The sequence below is a fragment of the Microcaecilia unicolor genome, chromosome 8, assembly GCF_901765095.1.
Source record: "Microcaecilia unicolor chromosome 8, aMicUni1.1, whole genome shotgun sequence".
Taxonomy (NCBI): domain Eukaryota; kingdom Metazoa; phylum Chordata; class Amphibia; order Gymnophiona; family Siphonopidae; genus Microcaecilia; species Microcaecilia unicolor.
The window spans coordinates 237,828,351-237,849,885 of NC_044038.1; the positions used below are offsets into that span (position 1 = coordinate 237,828,351).

At 46.5% G+C, this 21,535-nt stretch overlaps 1 protein-coding gene across 2 annotated transcripts in view; it reads left to right on the plus strand.

Annotated features, from left to right (window-relative positions):
• The window catches only part of PPP1R16B (protein phosphatase 1 regulatory subunit 16B), a 145,818-nt gene that overhangs the window by 96,694 nt on the left and 27,589 nt on the right, over positions 1-21,535 (plus strand). For both annotated transcript variants that reach the window (XM_030211359.1, XM_030211358.1), the window contains exons 3-5: positions 6,709-6,779; positions 12,865-13,010; positions 18,843-18,946. In XM_030211359.1, the coding sequence (XP_030067219.1) occupies positions 6,709-6,779; positions 12,865-13,010; positions 18,843-18,946 (321 nt within the window). The remainder of the gene's footprint in view (positions 1-6,708; positions 6,780-12,864; positions 13,011-18,842; positions 18,947-21,535) is intronic.

Consider the following 21,535-nt stretch of genomic DNA (forward strand, 5'->3'; position numbering starts at 1 on the left):
AACTTCAGCTTCAGAACATTTGTTTTGTGGTCCTGGGCGGGGTGTCCCGACTCCTGTGCATTTGTGTATGTGTGAAAGGAAGTGAAGAAGAGAATATCACAACTCCTATGGAAGGGAAATTTAGTGATCCTATAAGAGAACAAGATTGTTGCACCACTATATACAGTAGAATAGGTTTAGGGTCAGCTGATCTTGCAGCACCACTGTTGTGTGTTGGAGAGGGTGGTCCTGATGGGTGATGGGAAGGAAGCCATAGGCGTAGTTTGACTGTTTCGTTTGGGGGGGCAAAGGATGGGCGGAGCATATTAGCATATTCATTTGCATATATACATATGCAAATGAATATGCTAATATGGAGGAAGGAATTGAAATTTACAGGCAAATTATCACAGATGCACATTTCAAAAAGCTGACATATTTCAATTAATAAATTCTGAATAAAATACTTTTATCTACCTTTGTTGTCTGATCATTTAGTTTTTCTATTCGCTTTGGTCCCAGTGTCTTCTGTTTTATGCAGTGTCTTCTTTCCAGTAGGCTTCCCTCTGCTCCCCACCCTCCCAGTCCCATCCATCTCTTGCTCCTTCCTCTGCTCCCCACCCCTCCCAGTCCCATCCATCTTCTGCTCCTTCCCTCTGCTCCCCACCCCTCCCAGTCCCATCCATCTCCTGCTCCTTCCCTCTTCTCCCCACCCCTCCCAGTCCCATCCATCTTCCCTCTGCTCCCCACCCCTCCCAGTCCCATCCATCTTCTGTTCCTTCCCTCTGCTCACCATCCCTCCGTCCCATCCATCTTCTGCTCCTTCCCTCTGCTGTGCCTGACCTCTCCCAATCCCATCCATCTCCTGGTCCATCCCTCTGCTCCCCACCCCTCCCAGTCCCATCCATCTTCCCTCTGCTCCCCACCCCTCCCAATCCCATCCATCTTCCCTCTGCTCCACACCCCTCCCAGTCCCATCTCTTGCTCCTTCCCTCTGCTCTCCACCCCTCCCAGTCCCATCCATCTTCCCTCTGCTGCCCCCCCCCTGGCAAGGTCCAGGATCGTGGACTCTGTTTACCCCTCTCTTCCTCCCTCCCTCCGGCACAGGCAGCAGTCTTCTTCAACCTTTCTGTGTTCCTGGCAGTGGTAGCGATGTACACGCTGCCTTCGGACTGCCCCGGAAGCCTTCTCTTCAAGTTCCTGTTCCCACCTATGCGGGAACAGGAACTTGAAGAGAAGGCTTCGGGGCAGAGCCGAAGGCAGCGTGTACATCGCTACTGCTGCCAGGAACACAGAAAAACTGAAGAAGCATGCTTACTGCCTGCGCTGGAGGGGGTAGAGGACACACTCCTCTCTGTCCGCTTGGCTTCCCTGCCCTCTCTGTCTGCGTCCCGCCTTCCTCTGAGGAAGGCGGCTTGCAGACAGAGAGGGCAGGGAAGCCAAGCGGTCGGAGACGAGCACGTGCCTGCTTGTTTTTTTTTTTTTTTTAAACTACTGGCGTGGCGGCGCCTCGTCGTCATTTGGGGGGCATTACCCCCCTCGCCCCCCCAAGTCTACGCCCATGAAGGAAGCTGGTGCGAAGCTTTGAGATGTGCTCTGATGAAGCTCAGACCATCACAGCAGAGCTTCTGGGTTCTCTTCCTACCCCTCCAAGTCAAAACAAAGTGGTGAGGTAATGTAGCACTATCCAAGAAGAATGCACTATTGAAGCAAGCAAAGAAACAAACAAACCAGTGAGCTATATTTCAGTTCCTAAGTGTAATGCGGAGTGAATTCAGCCTGCAGGGCTTAGCAGACCAGGATGAAACCAGCCCAGACTCTTGGCAGCCTCTTAGTTCTCAGGGAACAGATATTTCTGTTGATGTAGTGACCCCTTTAGTGTTTTCTTGCCTTGAGTTTCACATGCTTTAGTTTTCCAGAGCAGACACTAACACCCCATGGCCAGTAAACAAGATGGGGCTGGTAATAAGGCTGTTGCTCGTCTCATTTTTGTCCATCGGAATGCAAGTACCATGACTGGTAGTGATTTATTGCACTGTAGCGTTACCGAGGGCCACGTCAGCATCAACAGGTGTGTAGGATAGGACCTTTGCTTTCATTTCATCACTTGAGGTAACAGGATGGGAAAACAGGTGCAAACCTTCTGATTATTAAGGAAGTTCATTAGAAAACTGTAGAAAATCTGTGCCTATATAAGTGCTGGGAATGCGTAAACAGTGCCACAGATTGCTTTAAAATATCAATGATTGTACCTTTCTTCTTCTTCATTTGAAATTTGTGAGATAAATATTCAGCCGGCGGCGGTGAACGTTTTACACTCCCTCCCTCCTCTGTGGGCGTCTCCTCAAAATGTTGACACCCTGCCATGCCCAGTGCATCCTGGGTGGGGTCACTTCACTGGCTTCCAATCAGGTACCGCATACAGTTCAAACTTCTCCTACTAACCTACAAATGCACTCGATCTGCAGCCCCTCCTTACCTCTCTACCCTCATCTCCCCGTACGTTCCTACCCGAAACCTCCGCTCACAGGACAAATCCCTCCTTTCAGTACCCTTCTCCACCACCGCCAACTCCAGGGTCCGCCCTTTCTGCCTCACCTCACCCCATGCTTGGAACAAGCTCCCTGAGCCCATACGTCAAGCCCGCTCCCTGCCCATCTTCAAATCCTTACTCAAAGCCAACCTCTTCAACGTCACCTTCGGCACCTGATCATTTTACCTCTATCCAGGAAATCTAGACTGCCCCAACTTGACATTTCGTCCTTTAGATTGTAAGCTCCTTCGAGCAGGGACTGTCCTTTATGTCAATTTATGTTAATCTGTATAGCGCTGCGTAACCCTAGTAGCGCTCTAGAAATGTTAAGTAGTAGTAGTAGTATTACATATAGCAGTGATTTAACCAGAGCTGAGATTGTGATGTCATAATGCCTCATTCCACCAATGCCTAAGAGCCAACCTCATCAGTGATGTCACAATGGCTTGATTGTCCTATATTTGTCTCACTCTTATCTATTAGATTGTAAACTCCTTCGAGCAGGGACTGTCCTTCTTTGTTAAACTGTACAGCGCTGTGTAACCCTAGTAGCGCTTTAGAAATGTTAAGTAGTAGTAGTAGTATATAAGGGTTAAGCCCTGCCCAGCGCATCCCAGGATGCACTGGGCAGGGCAGGCAGCAGCCATTATGAGGAGACACCTGCAGAGGAGGGAGGGAATGCTAGTCCCTCCCTCCTTCAACTTTGAAGTAGGCTGTGGGGGAGGGGGTGCCGGAGTGGGCGTGGAAGACTAGTGGTCTCACTGGACCACCAGGGTCTTCTAAGTGTTGAGGGTGGGGGCTAGCAGTCCCACTGGACCACCAGGTCTTTTTAGTGTTTTTTGGGGGGGTGGGCTTAGGTTTGACAGGTCTTGGAGAAAATCTCGGACCTGTCAATCCTCTTCTGTTGGTCTCTCCCATTCTTCCCTTGCTGGCAAAACCTAACGCCAGCTCCGAGCTGGTGTACGGTTTGCAGTGGGATCAGTGCCCTTGTATGGTGCGCTGCCCACTGATCATAAAGAAGGAACGTGGGAGACCCTCGTTTCCATGCAATTAGTGGTCAGAGCCAGCGAGTGCGTTGTTTTGCGTTCTCGCCGGCTGTGATCCTGGGGCGCAGGCAAGTGAGGTCACTAGTCTGGTGCTAATGGCCTCAAGTGCCCGCGTTGGCTTTTGATCATCTGGACCTAAATTTTCAGTAGAAACCTTAGGCTTCTGTACAGAAAATAGGGGACAAGTGTAAGAGTATAACACAGGAGCCTAACTTTAGGAGCTCAGCTTTTGTGTGTGTGTGTGTGTGTGTGGGGGGGGGGGGGGGTTAATGCCAGACCCTGGAATTTCAGTTTCTTATGATCACACCAGGGGTGTGCTGGTAAATTTTTAACAACAGGCTCTTTCTCCTGACGTAGCCAGCTCTGCAGTTGGAAGGGCCAGGGGTGGCTGGGTGGGGGGGGGGGGGGAGCAACACTTGCCTCTCTCTCCTCCCTCCCTTCATGCGGGCACGCTAGGCATACCTTTGCTGGCAACCAATAAATGGACTGCCACCACTCCCAACGTCTTGCTCTGAGCAGCATGTTGTAACTTCTCAGACATGCTGGAGAAGTCCCAGCCTGCTGCTCAGAGCTGGAAACAAGGAGTGGGGAGCAGCAGCAGTCTATTTACTTGGCTGGCAGGGCTCAGCATCCCCACCAGCAAAGTAAAAGAGTATTCAGCAGGGGGCCCAAGCCCACATTTTGTGAGCCAGTTGTTAAAGTAGCCATGGAGGGCCCTACTTTAACAACCGGCTCCCAAAATTCTTAAAAACTTAACAACCGGCTCTTGCGAGCCTGTGAGAGCCTGCGCCAGCACACCACCGGATCACACCAAATACATTCTCATCAAAACATATCCCTATCTATGGATAAAGCTGGGACTTCCAAATCAGTCATTTATTAACAAAACTGAACAGCGGTCAGCTCATGCAGGGGGTGAAAGAAGCGTGATGTGGTGTTTGCATGGCAGGATAACTCAGAAGGACTTCCAGTGTTCAAAGTATGCTTTTTCCCAAGCTTTAGCCACTAAACATTTGCATCCTTTAGCATCATGACATCTGTGGTACAGGCTGAGAGCTTTGCACATGCACAGTGATGCCTCTGTGCCTGGAACACAGAAAGTTACTGCCAATTTTGACAACGGATTGACCCCCAAGCAAACTATCAGAAGGCAGTCCTAGAGCTGAGGGGATTTGCCTCAGGAATTGTGACTCCTTCCTTGCCTGGGCCCCCTGTACTGCAAGAGCTGCTTGGAGTGGAACATGTAACCACTGAGTTCAGGCCACTATTTTTAGTTTTGTTCATTGCAGGCTACAGTAGTCTACACTGTTATTGCCCTATTTCTTTGATCTACGCTCCCAGTCTTCAAGGCTCACCAGCAGGCCTGGTTTTCAGGATATCCCTAATGCATATCCATAAGAGATTTCCACTGACAGGGGCGTAGCCAGACCTTGCCGGGAGGGGGGCCAGAGCCCGAGGTGGGGGTAGGGCACTGTTTAGCCACTGCCCCCCCAGCCGCCACCACATTGGACCCCCCCCTGCCGATGACCCCCTTGAACCCCCCTCCCACCACCAACCCTCCCTCGCCGTCCGCCCCGCCGCCGCATCAGATACCTTGTTTTCTGGCCGGGGTCCCCGAACCCTGCCAGCTGAAGAGAGTCTTCTTCAGCGCTGGAGTAGCGCCTTCGTTCAATGAAGTTCCAGGTGCGATCAGCTGTTTCTGATGCCTTATGTCCTGCACGGGGCTACATGCACGGTGCAGGACGTAAGGCGTCAGAAACAGCTGATCGCACCACGAACTTCGTTGAACGAAGGTGCTACTCCGGCGCTGAAGAAGACTCTCTTTGGCTGGCGGGGTTCGGGGACCCCCGCCAGCAAACAAGGTATCTGATGCGGCGACGGTGGGGGAGGGTTAGTGGTGGGAGGGGGGGTTCAAGGGGATCGTTGGCAGGGGGCCAGGGCCAAATCTATGGGGGCCAAGGCCCCCTCAGGCCCCACGTAGCTACGCCACTGTTTCCACACAATGGATGTAGTAGGCATGCAAAGCTCTGTCATGCATATTCATTAGGGGCAGTGGCTACCAAGTCTGTCCTGGGGGCTCCCCAGCCAGTCGGGTTTTTAGGATATCCACAATGAATATTCATGAGACAGATTTGCACGAGGTGGAGACAATGCTAGCAAATCTCTCTCATGAAAGTTCATTGTGGATATCCTGAAAATCTGACTGGCTGGGGAGCCCCCCCTCCCCCCCCGCCACCAGGACAGGTTTGGGAACCACTGCATTAAGAATATCCTGAAAACCTGGCCCACTGGCAGTCCTCAAGGACTTGAAAACCTACACCCTATTGCATGCTTTTTTTGGCATGATTTATAAAGATGTTATTTGATGTTTATATAATATTTGATTTTTTACTGACATTTTATAATTTATTGTATGTATCTAATTGTCTATAAATTAATGAGTGAACGGGTAGACGTGAATCGCTTGTTTACTCTTTCCAACAATACAAGGACTAGGGGGCACGCAATGAAGCTACAAAGTAGTAAATTTAAAACGACTCAGAGAAAATATTTTTTCACGGAACGTGTAACTAAACTCTGCAATTTGTTGTAGTAAAAGCAGTTAGCTTAGCGGGGTTTAAAAAAGGTTTGGGTGGCATCCTATAGGAAAAGTCCATAGACTATTATTAAAGTGAACTTGGGGAAACTCCACAGCTTATTTCTAGGATAAGTAGCATAAAATGTATTGTACGGTTTTGGGATCTTGCCAGGTACTTGTGACCTGGATTGGCCACTGTTGGAAACAGGATGCTGGGCTCGATGGACCTTTGGTCTGTCCTAGTATGTCAATACTTATGACAATGCTTCTATCTTCACCTTGAGCAATTTGGTGTCTTGTGTTGATTTCTTATTACGTCAGCAATGCAGAGAAGATAGAACTGTGATCATTGCATTGCGCTAAGGTTCTTCAGAACTCTGGCCCATATGACTGTGCCTAAGACCTGCGTACTCCGCTGTTGGTCAAATGACCGGTTTATAAACGAGTTATGAAGATGTTGATTGCGATGGCTCCAAGTGAATTCATGGCCCTTCTGTTCTTAAGGCTGAGCATTTCAGTTGTTAAATCTGTAAGCATTAACTTCCATTCTTCATGTCTGTTTCATTCTACAGTGCGCAACTTAATGAACTATAAGGTTGACCCAAATCTGTGTAATGAGGATGGGCTAACTGCACTGCATCAGGTGAGATTTAATGAAGACAGCCGCCCACTGCTGCGTACTAATACAGAAAAGGCAGGTTTGAAGCGTAGGGCGTGGTTAATCGCAATAGAATGGCCTAGCTGACTCTGTATCTCCAGTTGATTGAGACCAGTGGCGTAGCTATGGGGGACCATGGGGGCCTGGGCCCCCCAAATGAGCTCTGGGGTCCCCGGTTTGGTTGGCAGGGGTCCCTGACCCCAACCCCCACCAGCTGAAAGTGTTTATCTGTCCCGCGCTGGTCTCGCACTTGGCTCCTCTTCTGTTTCCAGTCGCGTCGTGCATGCTCTCGTTTTAATGAAACTGATCATGCTTGCGCATGCTCAGTTTCATTAAAATGAGCGAGCAGTGCACAGCGAGCTGAAAACAGGAGAGGAAGCAAGTGCAAGACCAGCGCGGGACAGATAAACACTTTCAGCTGGTTGGGGAGCCCCACCAGCAAAGGTACCTTGTGGTGGCGGCGGGGGGGGGGGGGGGGGGGGGTCGGAAACGGTGGGGGAGGTGGGCTAAATTGTGCCCCCCCCATCTTGGGCTCTGGACCCCCCTCCTGCCGAGGTCTGGCTACGCCTCTGAGAATGCCTGTTCATGTATCCTGGTGGCTGTTCAGAAAGCCTAAGTGCTATAGGAATGAGTTCTTAAGTTTGAAGCATTGTAACTTGCAAACTTCATGCTGTACTTAACGGCCTGTTGCTTCCCAGCACTGGCTAGTGTATCACATAGACTGATTTTCAGCCAAAACTGAGCACTTTGTCTAAATGGCTACATTTTTGCAGTCTAGATTGAGAAGAATTTTTCACTAAAGCTGGGATCAATTAGGCTTCAGGCACTTAATTGACTCTTTTGAAACTGTGACCGAGCTTCTAAATTTAAGGTTTATTTTCACACAGTGCACCTAAATTTAGGTTCCTAAAAAGTGGGTGTCTGTGGTGGCGAAATTATGGTGGGGAAGAAAAAAAAAAAACGGTGCTAAGCGCTAAGTTTTAACACAATTAACTTAGAAACCTGAAACTAGACAAACGAACTGCAGACCTAGACTTAGGATTCTACAGCTGAAAACTTGTGTCCCTAAATTTAAGTGTAAAGCTGTCTAAATGTAGATACCTAAAATGTAGGAAACTATAATTAGGAAGTGAGTAATTTTTTGAAAATGACCCCCTGTGATCAGATGTAGGCACTGTACGTAATTTGCAATAAAGTGGTGAGCGTTCAATATGTTAAAAATAACACAAAAACCGTGTGTGGATGCAGTGTTCAGATAGCGGAATTAGAAAAGGTTCGGAGAAGAGCAACCAAAATGATAAAGGAGATGGAACTCCTCTCGTATGAGGAAAGGCTAAAAAGGTTAGGGCTCTTCAGCTTGGAAACGAGACGGATGAGGGGGGGATATGATTGAGGTCTATAAAATCCTGAGTGGTGTAGAACGAGTAGAAGTGAATTGATTTTTTTCACTCTTTCAAAAAGTACAAAGACTAGGGGACACTCGGGGGCAGATGATCAGAGGTAAATGCGAGTGTTAAGAGGCCACGTGCGCTGGAGTAGCGCCCGCATTTACCTGCGCTTTATGATCAGCCGCCTGGAGCACCAGAATTAAAGAGCATGCAGCAAATCAACGTAAGTAGCATGCTTATCCATGCTAATGTACGCTGGTGCACTCTTTCGTTCCGGTGCCCCCATGATTAAAGGTAGAGCGTGCTCAACAATAGCACTCTACCAATCAAAACCCTACGCCAACTTGAAGCTGGCATGAGGGCGGGAGGGGAAGCAGGACAGCAGCTGGATGGCAAGATTCAGCTCTCTGCCCTGGCTGTGTCAGCCGGGGGTCCAGTGGACACTCCACACCCCAATTGGTAAGACCCCGGTGACTGCAACCCCCCCCCCCCCCAGACAATCCTCCTCATATTCAAAACCATTTAACCGGTCAGAAATGGCACCTGGCCGGTTAAATGGCACTTAATCGGCTATTTGGTGATATTCAGCAGGGGATAGATGGTTATTCACCACTGAATATTCCCAATTAGTTCCTAGGATATAACCAGCAATATCACTTGATATATAGTAACATAGTAAATGACGACAGATAAAGACCTGAACGGTCCATCCAGTCTGCCCAACAAGATAAACTCATTTTACATGGTATGTGATACTTTATACCCGAGTTTGATTTGTCCTTGCCTTTCTCAGGGCACAGACCATAGAAGTCTGCCCAGCACTGTTCTTGTACTAAAAGTTCTGAAGATTCTGGAATCCCAATTAGTAGTAACATTCCATGTAGAACCCCAAAGAGTAACATAGTAAATGACGGCCAATAAAGACCTGAACGGTCCATCCAGTTTGCCCAACAAGATAAACTCATTTTACATAGTTTGTGATACTTTATACCCGAGTTTGATTTGTCCTTGCCATTCTCAGGGCACAGACCATAGAAGTCTGCCCAGCACTGTTCTTGTACTAAAAGTTCTGAAGATTCTGGAATCCTAAAGAGTTACAAGATTCCGGAATCCCAATGAGTAGCAACATAGTAACATAGTAAATGATGGCAGATAAAGACCTGTACGGTCCATCCAGTCTGCCCAACAAGATAAACTCATTTTACATGGTATGTGATACTTTATACCCGAGTTTGATTTGTCCTTGCCATTCTCAGGGCACAGACCGTAGAAGTCTGCCCAGCACTGTTCTTGTACTAAAAGTTCTATTCATTCATATCTGGCTATTGTAATTGGCGACAACTGGCCATTTAAATAGCCGATATATCTTTAGCTGGTTTAAAGGTAACTGGCTATCTTTGAATATCAACTTAGCTAGTTAACTTTAAACTGCTAAAAATAAATCAAATATCCAATTCTGGTCACCAGAAATGGCCTGGTATTGAATATCCTGGCTGATCGCCAACCGCGGGAGTCAGACGGTCTCCCTCCCGCGGTCTGAATATTGGCCCCCGTGCCTTTTATTTTTTGTCATGTTTTATATGGAACAGCCTCCCTCTCTCAATTCGTAGCAACTTTTCATTTAAGAGCTTCAAATCAGACCTTAAAATCTGGCTCTGGCTGAACCCCCAGATCTTCTGATGAGTCCACTATGCCCCACCTTTCCTTACTCCCCTCTATTCTCAATCTACCTTTCTCTCTGTGCTTCATTCCTACTTCTGTGTGATTGAGTTTGTGCCCCAGCTCACCAATGGACCACCGGGGAGGGGCCTACCGTGGAACCAGGAGGGGGTGGGGCTTTATCTATACAGCAGGAGGAGGAGGAGGGAGAGAGGAAGTAGGAATTTCAGGTTAAGGGGAGCAGGTGGAAGCAGCAGCGGCAGGATGTCTTGGGGAAGAGAGGGAAATGGGAGGAAAGCTGGACTGCATGGGGGAGGGAGGGAAGAAAGGAGAGAGAGGAATATTTGAATATTTATTTATTTTGCCGTACTTGTATCCCACATTTTCCCACCCATTTGCAGGCTCAATGTGGCTTACAATATGTCATAGTATCAATTAACATTAACAGAGTAAGAAATTTGGTATATTGTTACAATAAAGATGCGAAGAATAATAAGTAAGTTAAGGTAAGTAAATAAGTAACACATAACATAAAAGTGAGATGAGGGTAGGTAAATAAATAATACAAAGCATATGAGTGAGATCAGGATGAGATATAATGATCAATAATGATATTCTGATTGAGGTAATCAAATTAAAAGGAAATCAGTTTTGGTTGATTCAGGTGTAGCTGGACCTGGTGGTGTCCGGGGGGGGGGGGGGGGGGGGGAGGGGAGTTTGGGGGTTTTGAATTGGGTTAAGAACTCCTGCTCAAGGCTATAGTTATACTATCTGATGTTCCAGGTGGTGGAAATGAGAGGGTGAATTTACTAGTATTAGGGATTCCTGTGGGCACCTGTGTTGGTTTTAGAGTGAAGAAACCTGAAGGCCCTTTATGTCTTGTGTCACCCTATCCACTGAAGCCATTTCTTAACATGTCGAAAAAGAAGACTGACTGGAAGATCCCATGGCTCATTGCAATAATACTGTAGGTGCCAGTAGCTGAACGGGTGGGCTAACAGAAGCCGAGTTGTTGAGCTGACTCTGAGGGCGGATTCCTCCCAGCTCCGGTCCTCATCCCGTGGTCTCCAGGATCAATGCCTCCATTGACTGCATGCAGACCACAGATTCCTGTGCTAATCGACTTCTCGGCTGTCTTATAATGCCATTTGTTTAAAGACACAAAGCAAATGACCGTTGCCTCCCCAGACAAAGTTATGCACTGGAATTAGAACAAGGTTATTGTTTTGGTTCTTGAAGCATGAACGTTTGCCAATTTCACTGCGCATTTCTGTCTTTATTCATTAATTCTGCTTTGCATCCATGGTTGGTATTAGAACTGAGTTGAAGAAGGAAAACACAGTTTGGGAGGTCTGATTGAGCGTTTTTGCTTTATTCATGACTACCCAGACATTGTTCCCTTATTTTATACTGCAAATTTCACTTTTTTTTTTTTGGGGGGTGGGGAGGCCTGGATTGTGTATCCTTTCTCATCTAGTCCCCTTTCTCCTGATCTAGCCCCATTTCAGACTTGCTTAGACCGAGTGGAGCACTGTCTGGTCGAGCACAGACTGGTATTAAATAAGGACGAAACAGTTGCTGGTTGGTTCATGAAAAAAGTGGGGGAAGCCAACTATAATCTTCAGGGTGACCAAAGTTTATTCTTCAAAAAACTGCTGAATGACCCAACACGGGCCGCGTTTCAACAAATTCAGTCTTCGTCAGGGGTATCTTTTGAATCAGCAAATTACCTGTTGTCATATTTCGATTGTCCTAACAGCAATCCTATGGGGGCAGAGCATACCAAAGTGCTCCAGAGTCACTTCCAAATATGTGTATGTAGAATCACATCATACCTTATGCTATATGTTTGTTGCGCAGACTGGATGGACCGTGCAGGTTTTTATCTGCCATCATCTACTATGCAGTGGCATTCCTAGGGGGGGGGGCGGTCCGCCCCGGGTGCACGCCACTGGGGGGGTGCCGCGCGTGCCTGTCCGTTGTTCGTTCCGTGCTCCCTCTGCCCCAGAACAGGTTACTTCCTGTTCCGGGGCAGAGGGAGCATGGAACAAAAGATGGACAGGCGCGCGTGGCACCCCCCCCAGCGGCGTGCACCCGGGCAGGGGGTTCTTTCGCGGGGGGGGGGCTGTCCTTTTGCCGGGGGGGGGGGGGGGTCATGCTGCATCCGGGGGGTGGGGCGCATCGGCGATCCGCCCCGGGTGTCAGCCCCCCTAGGAACGCCACTGCTACTATGTTACTATATAATAAATTTTTGATTTTTCGTTATTCTTTTGGTGTACCCATGTCTACCAGGGCTTGGTGCTCTCTTGTTTCTTAAGAGTACTGAATGTATTTTCTGAGCATGACTTATTTATAGTGTAAAACTGAGCTTGGCTAGAGACATTGCTCTGGAACACAGGTATGTAGACTGTGCTAGATAAGAAGATCCAGGCTCTCAAATGAGTCTTATAAAGGCAGACGGAAGGTAGCTTCACAGAGTCTGAAATGTAAGGATCAATATATAAAGCGACTTAGCTGGTCACTAGTGCCGCTGAAATTCACGGTTAGCGCCTAACTCAAAACCGGCTATGTTGGTGGCGTCGTCAGCACTTGGCCACTTAAGTACTGATATTCAGCCCTTAAGCAGTTAGGTTTAGCGCATAAATGGGACCGCATAAAAGTCTTTCCTGTTTTTATGTGCTAGCCCATGGCCACTTAAGTGCTGAATATCTACTTAAGTGACTATGCATTAGGCAGCTCAAAAAATAACCAGACAAGGCAAGAAATATTTCCTGCTGTTACTCCTGAATCTTGAGCCTCATACCATGACTGCAGTGTTCAGTGGTAGTTCCTCAGCCAAGTTTCTCTCTGGTCTCTTCCTTCCTCCTTTGTGCTCTGCTGCTATCAGGTACACTTCTGTGATGTGAGCACTTTGGCTAGAAGTGACTAACAGTAACTTCCCCCATTTATCACCTCCATAGGGGGCAGCTGTGTTCCTTGTTCAGCCTTTAATTGAAGTACTGTGTGTTTCTTTTTTCCTACAGTGCTGCATCGATAACTTTGAAGAGATTATTAAGCTGCTCCTTAATCACGGTGCCAATGTGAATGCCAGAGACAATGAGCTATGGACACCTCTGCATGCGGCTGCCACCTGTGGGCACATCAACCTTGTGAAAATCCTCATCCAACAGTAGGTTGCTGTCTCCCCCACCCCCCCCCCCCCCAGTCTCCTTTTGGTTTCCATACACGTGTCCTGGTGGAAGGAGGTGGGACACTGTTAGCAGGGTACAAATTCTATTGCAATGGATCAAATTGGAGGGGAGGGTTGCACTATATGTTAAAGAGGGAATTAAGTCAAACAAAATAAATGGTCTACATGAAATGGATAGCAGCTTGGAATCTTTATGGCTAGAAATTCCAGGTGTGAAGGGAAGGAGTATACTGGCAGGGGTGTACTACCATCCACCAGGACAAAACGAACAGACAGATGAAAATATGTTTACATAAGTTAGGAAAGCTGGTAAATTGGGCAACATTATAATAATGGGCGATTTCAATTATCCTGTGGATTGTGAAAAATTGCAGGAAGAGCTTAGGAAATTGGAGGATTGGGTATCCAAACGCCAGATGAAATTTAATGTAGACAAATGCAAAGTGATACGCATTGGGAAGAATAATCTGAATCATCGTTATCTGATGCTAGGGTCCATTTTACGAGTCAGCACTCAAGAGAAAGACCTAGGTGTCATTGTAGACAATACACTGAAATCTTCTGTCCAGTGTGTGGCGGTGGCCAAAAAGGCAAACAGGATGCTAGGAATTATTAGGAGAGGGATGCAAAGTAAGACCAAAAATGTTATAGTGCCTCTGTATCGCTCCATGCTGCGACCTCACCTAGAGTATTAGGTTCAAATCTGTTTGCCGTATCTGAAAAAAAGATATAGCGGAATTAGAAACGGTTCAAAGAAGAGCGACCAAAATGATAGAGGGGATGGAACTGCTCTCAGATGAGGAAAGGCTAAAGAGGTTAGGGCTGTTCAGCTTGGAAAGACAGCTGAGGGGGGATGTAATTCAGGTCTACAGAATCTTTGCTCATTCAAAAAGTACAAATACCAGGGGACACTCAATGAAATTACATGGAAACACTTTAAAAACAAACAGGAGGAAATATTTTTTCACTCAAAGGTTAGTTAAGCTCCAACGGGAGCATGGCCAGGGGAGGGCATGGGTGGGTCAGGTGCAGTGGTATAGAACAGTACTTGCGTCTACGCCCAGTATCCTGGTACCAAACTTTACTGAATCTAACCCCGTGTTCACACAGTGCGCACTCTTTAAGGAGAAGGCGCACAATTACCAGCAGACAATATTTGTTTCGGACAACAGCCCGTCCCTCATATGTGTACGTAATGGATGGGTAGGAGAGTTATGTCCAAGTTGTATGATGGTGTGGGGTGAGCTGGGTATTGGGCGTCTGTAGGTTATGTTGGGAGAGGAGTAAGTTTTCAGGGACAGATGGATCATGTGTGGATATGTTCAGGAGATATCAGAATTTCAGAATATAAATGGAGGGTGGGGGGAGGTGAGGGGCAGTATGTTTCTAGGTTAGTCAAAGACTTTGGTGATAAATACAGCTCCTGAAGTTAATTTTGAGGTTACAGGTTTGCCCAAGTTGCTGTGTCCTATAATGACACCAAGGACCATGTTCTCTAAGGACTTTACCAGGCTGATCAAAAGCTATGGGAGACAGGCAAGGCAGGTCTTATGAACACACATAGGAATAAATTCTGGTATTTCTTTTTTTTGTTTAAACTTTATTTTTGGCATAAATTCAACATACAATTTTGCCAATTCTTACATGTAACTTTCTCATTATGCTTCCCCCCCCCCCCTCAAACCCTTCCTTCTCTGCCTGTGTCCCGCCCTCGCCGCGTTATGTCACACGAGGGCGGGACACAGGCAGAGAAGGAAGGCCGTCCTGATGGGAGCTTTGCTGATATGCCTCCTGCGTCTGCGTGGTGCGATGTAGCCGGCTCGGGCCGGGGGGGGCCTCGGAACCCCCCATTCCAAAACGAGCCAGTTTACACGGGCTCAACGGCTAGTAAGAACATAAAGAGATCCATGCTGAGGTAGACCAAAGTTCATTGAGCCCAGTCATCTTGTCTGTAACAGTGGCCAGTCCAGGGCACAAATCCCCAGCAGATCCCTAAAAGTACATCTGTTTCCCACAGGCAAAAGATGGAATTGAAACGAGTCTACAAAACAAAGCAGTTTAGTAATAAAAGTTCTTTAATGATATAAAGCTTAATTGCTCATGCAAGAATCCAGCTTATGATGTTACTTTTGTGAGAGATCTCAAACGTTAATGTAGAGGTTTCAAACATTCAGCAAGGAATTCTAATTAATTCCTTTCAGTGATTTCAAAATTATATTGAGTGATCAAACATCCCCACCTAGCCTAGGCCTTTTAAATGAATTGGCCTGACTGTGTATAGGTGAGAAGTGCTTCTATCAGCTTGAAATAAAAGTGTGTATGAAACCCTTTGATTAATAGTGGTGAACCATGAGAATTTAGGAGACCAGTGATACAGGTCGTTTTTAAGAAACAAATAGATGAGACTGCAGAGGGCCTTGGAAGCTCCAGATCCCTCCTAGGACATAGGTACATAAGTATTGTCATACTGGGACAGACCGAAGGTCCATGAAGCCCATCATCCTGTTTCCAACCGTGGCCAATCCAGGTTACAAGTAACTGACAAGATCCCCAAAAAAGTACAGTACATTTTATGCTGCTTATTCTAGAAAGAAGCAGTGGATTTTCCCCAATTCCGTTCTAATAATGGCCTATGGACTTTTCTTTTAGGAAGCTAGCCAAACCTTTTTTAAACCCTGCTAAGCTAACTGCTTTTACTACATTCTCTGGCAACAAATTCCAGAGTTTAATCACACATTGAGTGAAGGAATATTTTCTCTGATTCGTTTTAAATTTACTATTTTGTAGCTTCATTGCTTGCCCTCTAGTCCTAGTATTTTTGGAAAGAGTAAACAAGCTGTTCACTTCTACCCGTTCAACTCCACTCATTATTTTATAGACCTCTATCATATCACCCCTCAGCCGCCTTTTCTCCAAGCTGAAGAGCTCTAGCCACTTTAGTCTTTCCTCATAGGGACGTCGTCCCTTCCCCTTTATCATTTTCGTCGCCCTTCTCTGTACCTTTTCTAATTCCACTATATCTTTATTGAGATGCGGTGACTAGAATTGCACAAAATATTTGAGGTGTGGTTACACCATAGAGCGATACAAAGGCATTATAACATCCTCAATTTTGTTTCCCATTCCTTTCCTAATAATACCTAACATTCTATTTGCTTTCTTAGCTGCTGCTTCACACTGAACAGAGGGTTTTAACGTATCATCAACAACGACACCTAGATCCCTTTCCTGGTCGGTGACTCCTAACGTGGAACCTTGCATTATGTAGCTATAGTTCGAGTTCCTCTTTCCCCTATGCATCACTTAGCACTTGCTCACATTAAATGTCATCTGCCACCAGGGCCGTGCCTAGGGTCTCTTGTGCCCCCCTGCAGACTATCAGTTGGCGCCCCCACCCCCTCCGTCTAGCAGAGCAGGAACAGAAGGGAGCAGGCAAGTAAGCTGGACCTCAGGAAAAAAATAGCACTGTATGTATCCCTCATTGATAAGTCTCTGACTCTAAAGTTTAGCAATTTCATTAAAGCAAAATGTATTTTCATAACACTTCAAAGATTTCCAACTCAAAATAGGAATGCTAATTCAAAATGTGAGCAAAGTCCTCTTAGTTTCCAAAGATTCTTTTTCTAATCTCCTTTGCACCAAAGGATATAATTCAGATCAAACATTTGTCTCTGATCAACTATCTCAGATCAAATATTTATTTCAGATTAAATATTAAGGTTTCCTTGCTTACAGTCACTTAAATCTACCTAGCCTTTATATAGCTTATAGGATTTAAACACTCTTAAATTGAAATTCACCCTTTTCTATTCTTCATAAACTTAAAGTAATCCTGAAATATTCAGATCCTTTTTCACTAGAGAAATCTCAAACTTCGATCTCCACCAACCTCTTTTCATTCATATTTTCTCATTTACCACATAATCTGGCAGTCTTTTATAATTTCAGTCAACACACACAGGAACTCACTGCTGCATGTCTCTCTTGGCCAAACCGACAGTCAGTTGCTGTCTCACTCTGTTCCCTTCCGGGCAGATTTCTAACAAAAGCTGATCATCCAATCAGAGAGCTCTATTTGAATGCAGATTAACATACAGACACTGTAATGGGAATTTTTAGTGAAAAACACTAGATAAACCCTTCATTTTTGGACCAAACTTCACACTTTTGATCAGAGCCATGCCCTAACATTAAGGCTGTAAACACTTCCATCATTTTTTATTCATAAATATGCAAATGAGAACCTCCCAAAAACGGACTAATTTGCATACGATTTAAACAACTCTGAGCATATGACAACCAAGCACAGACTCCCAGCACCTGAATTCTGCAATTAGATTTAATACAAATACTTTAAAAACTTATTTTTAGCACTTTTAAAATTTCAGGTTGTCTTTAATTTGAATGCGGTTCAAGCTCTGAAGCTCACCCTGAGTGAGGAATTCGCCCCAAACCACAGCATATATAGCAATTTGGTTGCATTCTTTAAAATAACTTGAAGAGCCTGCCTGCCTCAGTGAATACTGCTGTTGCTTTCACTTCTGGTTTGCCATGAAAAGGAGGGCAGGGGCGATCGCAACTTCAGCTAAAAGATTTTGCAAGTGAGTGGAAGGCAGGGACCGCAGGGCAGCAGCGCCCCTCGAAGGCAGGCGCCCCCCTGCATTGCTTACCTGGCTTACCGCATTGGCACGGCCCTGTCTGCCACTTGGATGTCCAGTCTCCCCAGTCTCGTAAGGTCGCCTTGTAATTTTTCACAATCCTCTCACGATTTAACAACTTTGAATAACTTTGTGTCGCCAGCAAATGTAATTATCTCACTAGTTACTCCCATCTCTAGGTCATTTATAAATATGTTAAAAAGCAACGGTCCCAGCACAGACCCCTGGGGAACCGCACTATCTACCCTTTCATTGAGAATACTGACCATTTAACCCTACTCTCTGTTTTAACCAGTTTTTAATCCACAATAGAACACTACCGCCTATCCCATGACTCTCCAATTTCCTCTGGAGTCTTTCATGAGATACTTTGTCAGACGCCGTCTGAAAATCCAGATACACAATATCAACCTGCTCACCTCTATCCACGTTTGTTCACCCCTTCAAAGAAATATATAATAGATTGGTGAGGCAAGATTTCCCTTCACTAAATCCATGTTGGCAGTGGCGTACCAAGGGGGGAGGGGGCGGTGGGGGCGGTCCGCTCTGGGTGCACGCCGCTGGGGGGGGGGTGCCGCGCGCCTGTTGGCTCCGAGTCCGCTCGATCCCTCCCTTATGTTCCCTCTGCGTGGAACAGGTTACTTCCTGTTCCAGGGCGGAGGGAGCAGCAGGGAGGGAACGAGCGGACTCGGAGCTAACAGGCGCGCGTCACCTCCCCAGCAGGTAAAAATGCACCCGGGGGGGGGGGGGGCGCGCTGCACCCAGGGGGGGGGGGTGTAGTTTTGCCGGGGGGGGGGGGGGGCACTGCATGTTGGTTTGTCTCATTAATCCATGCTTTTGAATATGCTCTGTAATTTTGTTCTTTATAATAGTCTCTACCATTTTGCCTGTCTTGTTACACATTAATTTCTGAGTCCTTCATTGTCTGATGCACGATTTGGTCATTATTCTTCCCATTGCAGTCACAAAAAAGAACAACAAATAAAAACATAATTATACAATTCCCATTACTTGCAGGTGTTCAAGCTGCAGGATTAGAGTTTTGAGCACAGGCTGGAGCAGTATTCAGTGAACATTTTTACCTTGCTGAGGTGAGGCTCTTCCCGAGCACATGTAACGATGTCTTCTCATATGATGTACATTGTCCTTGCAGTGGGGCAGATCTGCTGGCCGTAAACGCGGATGGAAACATGCCGTATGATCTGTGCGAAGATGAGCCCACGCTGGACATCATTGAGACCTGCATGGCTTATCAGGGTAAAGGCATGATTAATTAACAAGGCTTGATTATTTAAGTGGTTCTTAGTTTGGTTATTGGACCCTAGGTCAGTGGTCACTGGTCAGGGCTACCTGAAGGGGCTGATCCAGTCCTAATTTGCCCCACTACATGTATGGAAATGTAGTTTTGATTTCTCTGGATTAATCTGTCCAGGCTGACTTAAGTGAAGTCTTAATCCCCAGTTCCTAAAGCACTTCCTGTTAGGCCAAATATCAGCAAAACCCGGGATAATCAGTTCATGGCTTATTCCCATAACCCAAACTATAAATGGTTTTTGCCTACCACAATGACTAATATGAAGAGCAGAAAAGGGCTGTGAAACACTGTAGTCTAGAATGATTGAATGTTTTTCTGTGAGTGCAAAACATCTTTAGTGAATTCCAAATAGAAGAAACTTGAGCAGTACTGTTTGAGAAAAGGAAGACAAAGAGGGGCATAATCGAACGGGGCGCCCAAGTTTTCCTGAGGACGTCCTCGCAGGATGTCCCGGCGAAGGGGCGGGGAAACCCGTATTATCGAAACAAGATGGGCGGCCATCTTTCGTTTCGATAATACGGTCTGGGACGCCCAAATCTCAACATTTAGGTTGACCTTGGTCGTCCCCGGTTTTCAGTGATAATGGAAACCAAGGACGCCCATCTCAGAAATGACCAAATCCAAGCCATTTGGTCATGGGAGGAGCCAGCTTTCGTAGTGCACTGGTCTCCCTGATATGCCAGGACACCAACCAGGCACCCTAGGGGGCACTGCAGTGGACTTCAGAAATTGCTCCCAGGTGCACAGCTCCCTTACCTTGGGTGCTGAGCCCCCCAAAACCCACTCCCCACAACTGTACAACACTACCATAGCTCTAAGGGGTGAAAGGGGGCACCTACACGTGGGTACAATGGGTTTCTGGTGGGTTTTGAAGGGCTCACATTTACTACCACAAGTGTAACAGGAAGGGAGGAATGGGCCTGGGACCACCTGCCTGAAATGCACTGCACCCACTAAAACTGCTCCAGGGACCTGCATACTGTTGTCAGGGAGCTGGGTATGACATTTGAGGCTGGCAAAAAATATTTTTAAAGTTTTTTTTTAGGGTTTAGTGACCACTGGGGGAGTAAGGGGAGGTCATCCCCAATTTCCTCCGGTGGTTATCTGGTCAGTTGGGCACCTTTTTGAGGCTTGGTCGCAAGAAAAAATGGACCAAGTAAAGTCGGCCAAGTGCTCGTCAGGGACGCCCTTCTTTTTTCCATTATCGGCCGAGGATGCCCATGTGTTAAGCATACTCTACTCCCGCCTTCACTATGCTTCCGACACGCCCCCGGGAACTTTGGTCGTCCCTGCGATAGAAAGCAGTTGAGGGTGCCCAAAATCGGCTTTCGATTATGCCAATTTGGGCGACCCTGGGAGAAGGACGCCCATCTCCCGATTTGTGTCGAAAGATGGGCGCCCTTCTGTTTTGAAAATGAGCCCAATAGACAGCTCTTGGAACCAGGTACTGAACATCAGGCATAGATGAAGTTTTGGAGGACAATGACCCTCCCCCAAAACAAACTATTAGGACTGGAAGGAAGTGGGACTGGAAAAGGGCACCAGCCCCTGTGTCACATTCTTGTAGTAACAGAAGCATCAGCAGACAGAAATTCAGCCCCACACCCTTGGTTTCCTAAGTATCAGAAAATGTATGCAGGAGAAGGTGGTGCAGCTCACAGGCCGCAAACTGGATTTCTGTTGGCTGCACCTGAGCTCTGAAGTGATTAGCCAAGTGAGGGGCTGTGTGAGATGCTCAGTGCACAACTTAGTGTGTATTCTGTTCACAGTTTTCTACACTGCAATGGCTGCTGTATGCACAGAAGGAAGGGCTGGGGTGAGGGGAAAAGATGGAGAGCTATAGGGAGAGGCAGTTTAAAAAAGGAGATTGATGACTGAATAAGTAAGTAAGTATGAATGGAACGAGAGAGAAGCAGAAAAATAAATGAAATAAATCAGAATGGAACAGGTAAAAGGGCTCCTTTTTATAAAGTAGCACTACCAATTAGCTTGCGTTGAATGCGAAGAAGCCCATGGGAATTGAAAGGGCTTCTCTGCGTTCAGCGCACCCTAATCTGTAGCGCTGCTTTGTAAAAGGAGCCAAAATTGTCAGAGATGGATTTATTAGAGAGGGAGAAGACAACAAGGGAGAAAAAAAAAAGACAAATGGCCAGGAAACCCTGGAAAGAGAGTTATGAGAAGACCAAGGAAAATAGAAAACAGAGACTAGGTGAACATGATTAGAAAAATTAAATGGTAAAACAAAGCTAGATCATTTAGGATAAAGTAATGTGGTATCCGTGTTAGCCCACTCTAATAAATATTAGTAAAACCAAACAAACGAAAAAAACAAAACACCCAGAAAACAAGTTCATACCATTTTATTAAACTAACTTAATACCTTTCTACATAAGTACATAAGTACATAAGTAATGCCATACTGGGAAAAGGCCAAGGGTCCATCGAGCCCAGCATCCTGTCCACGACAGCGGCCAATCCAGGCCAAGGGCACCTGGCGAGCTTCCCAAACGTACAAACATTCTATACATGTT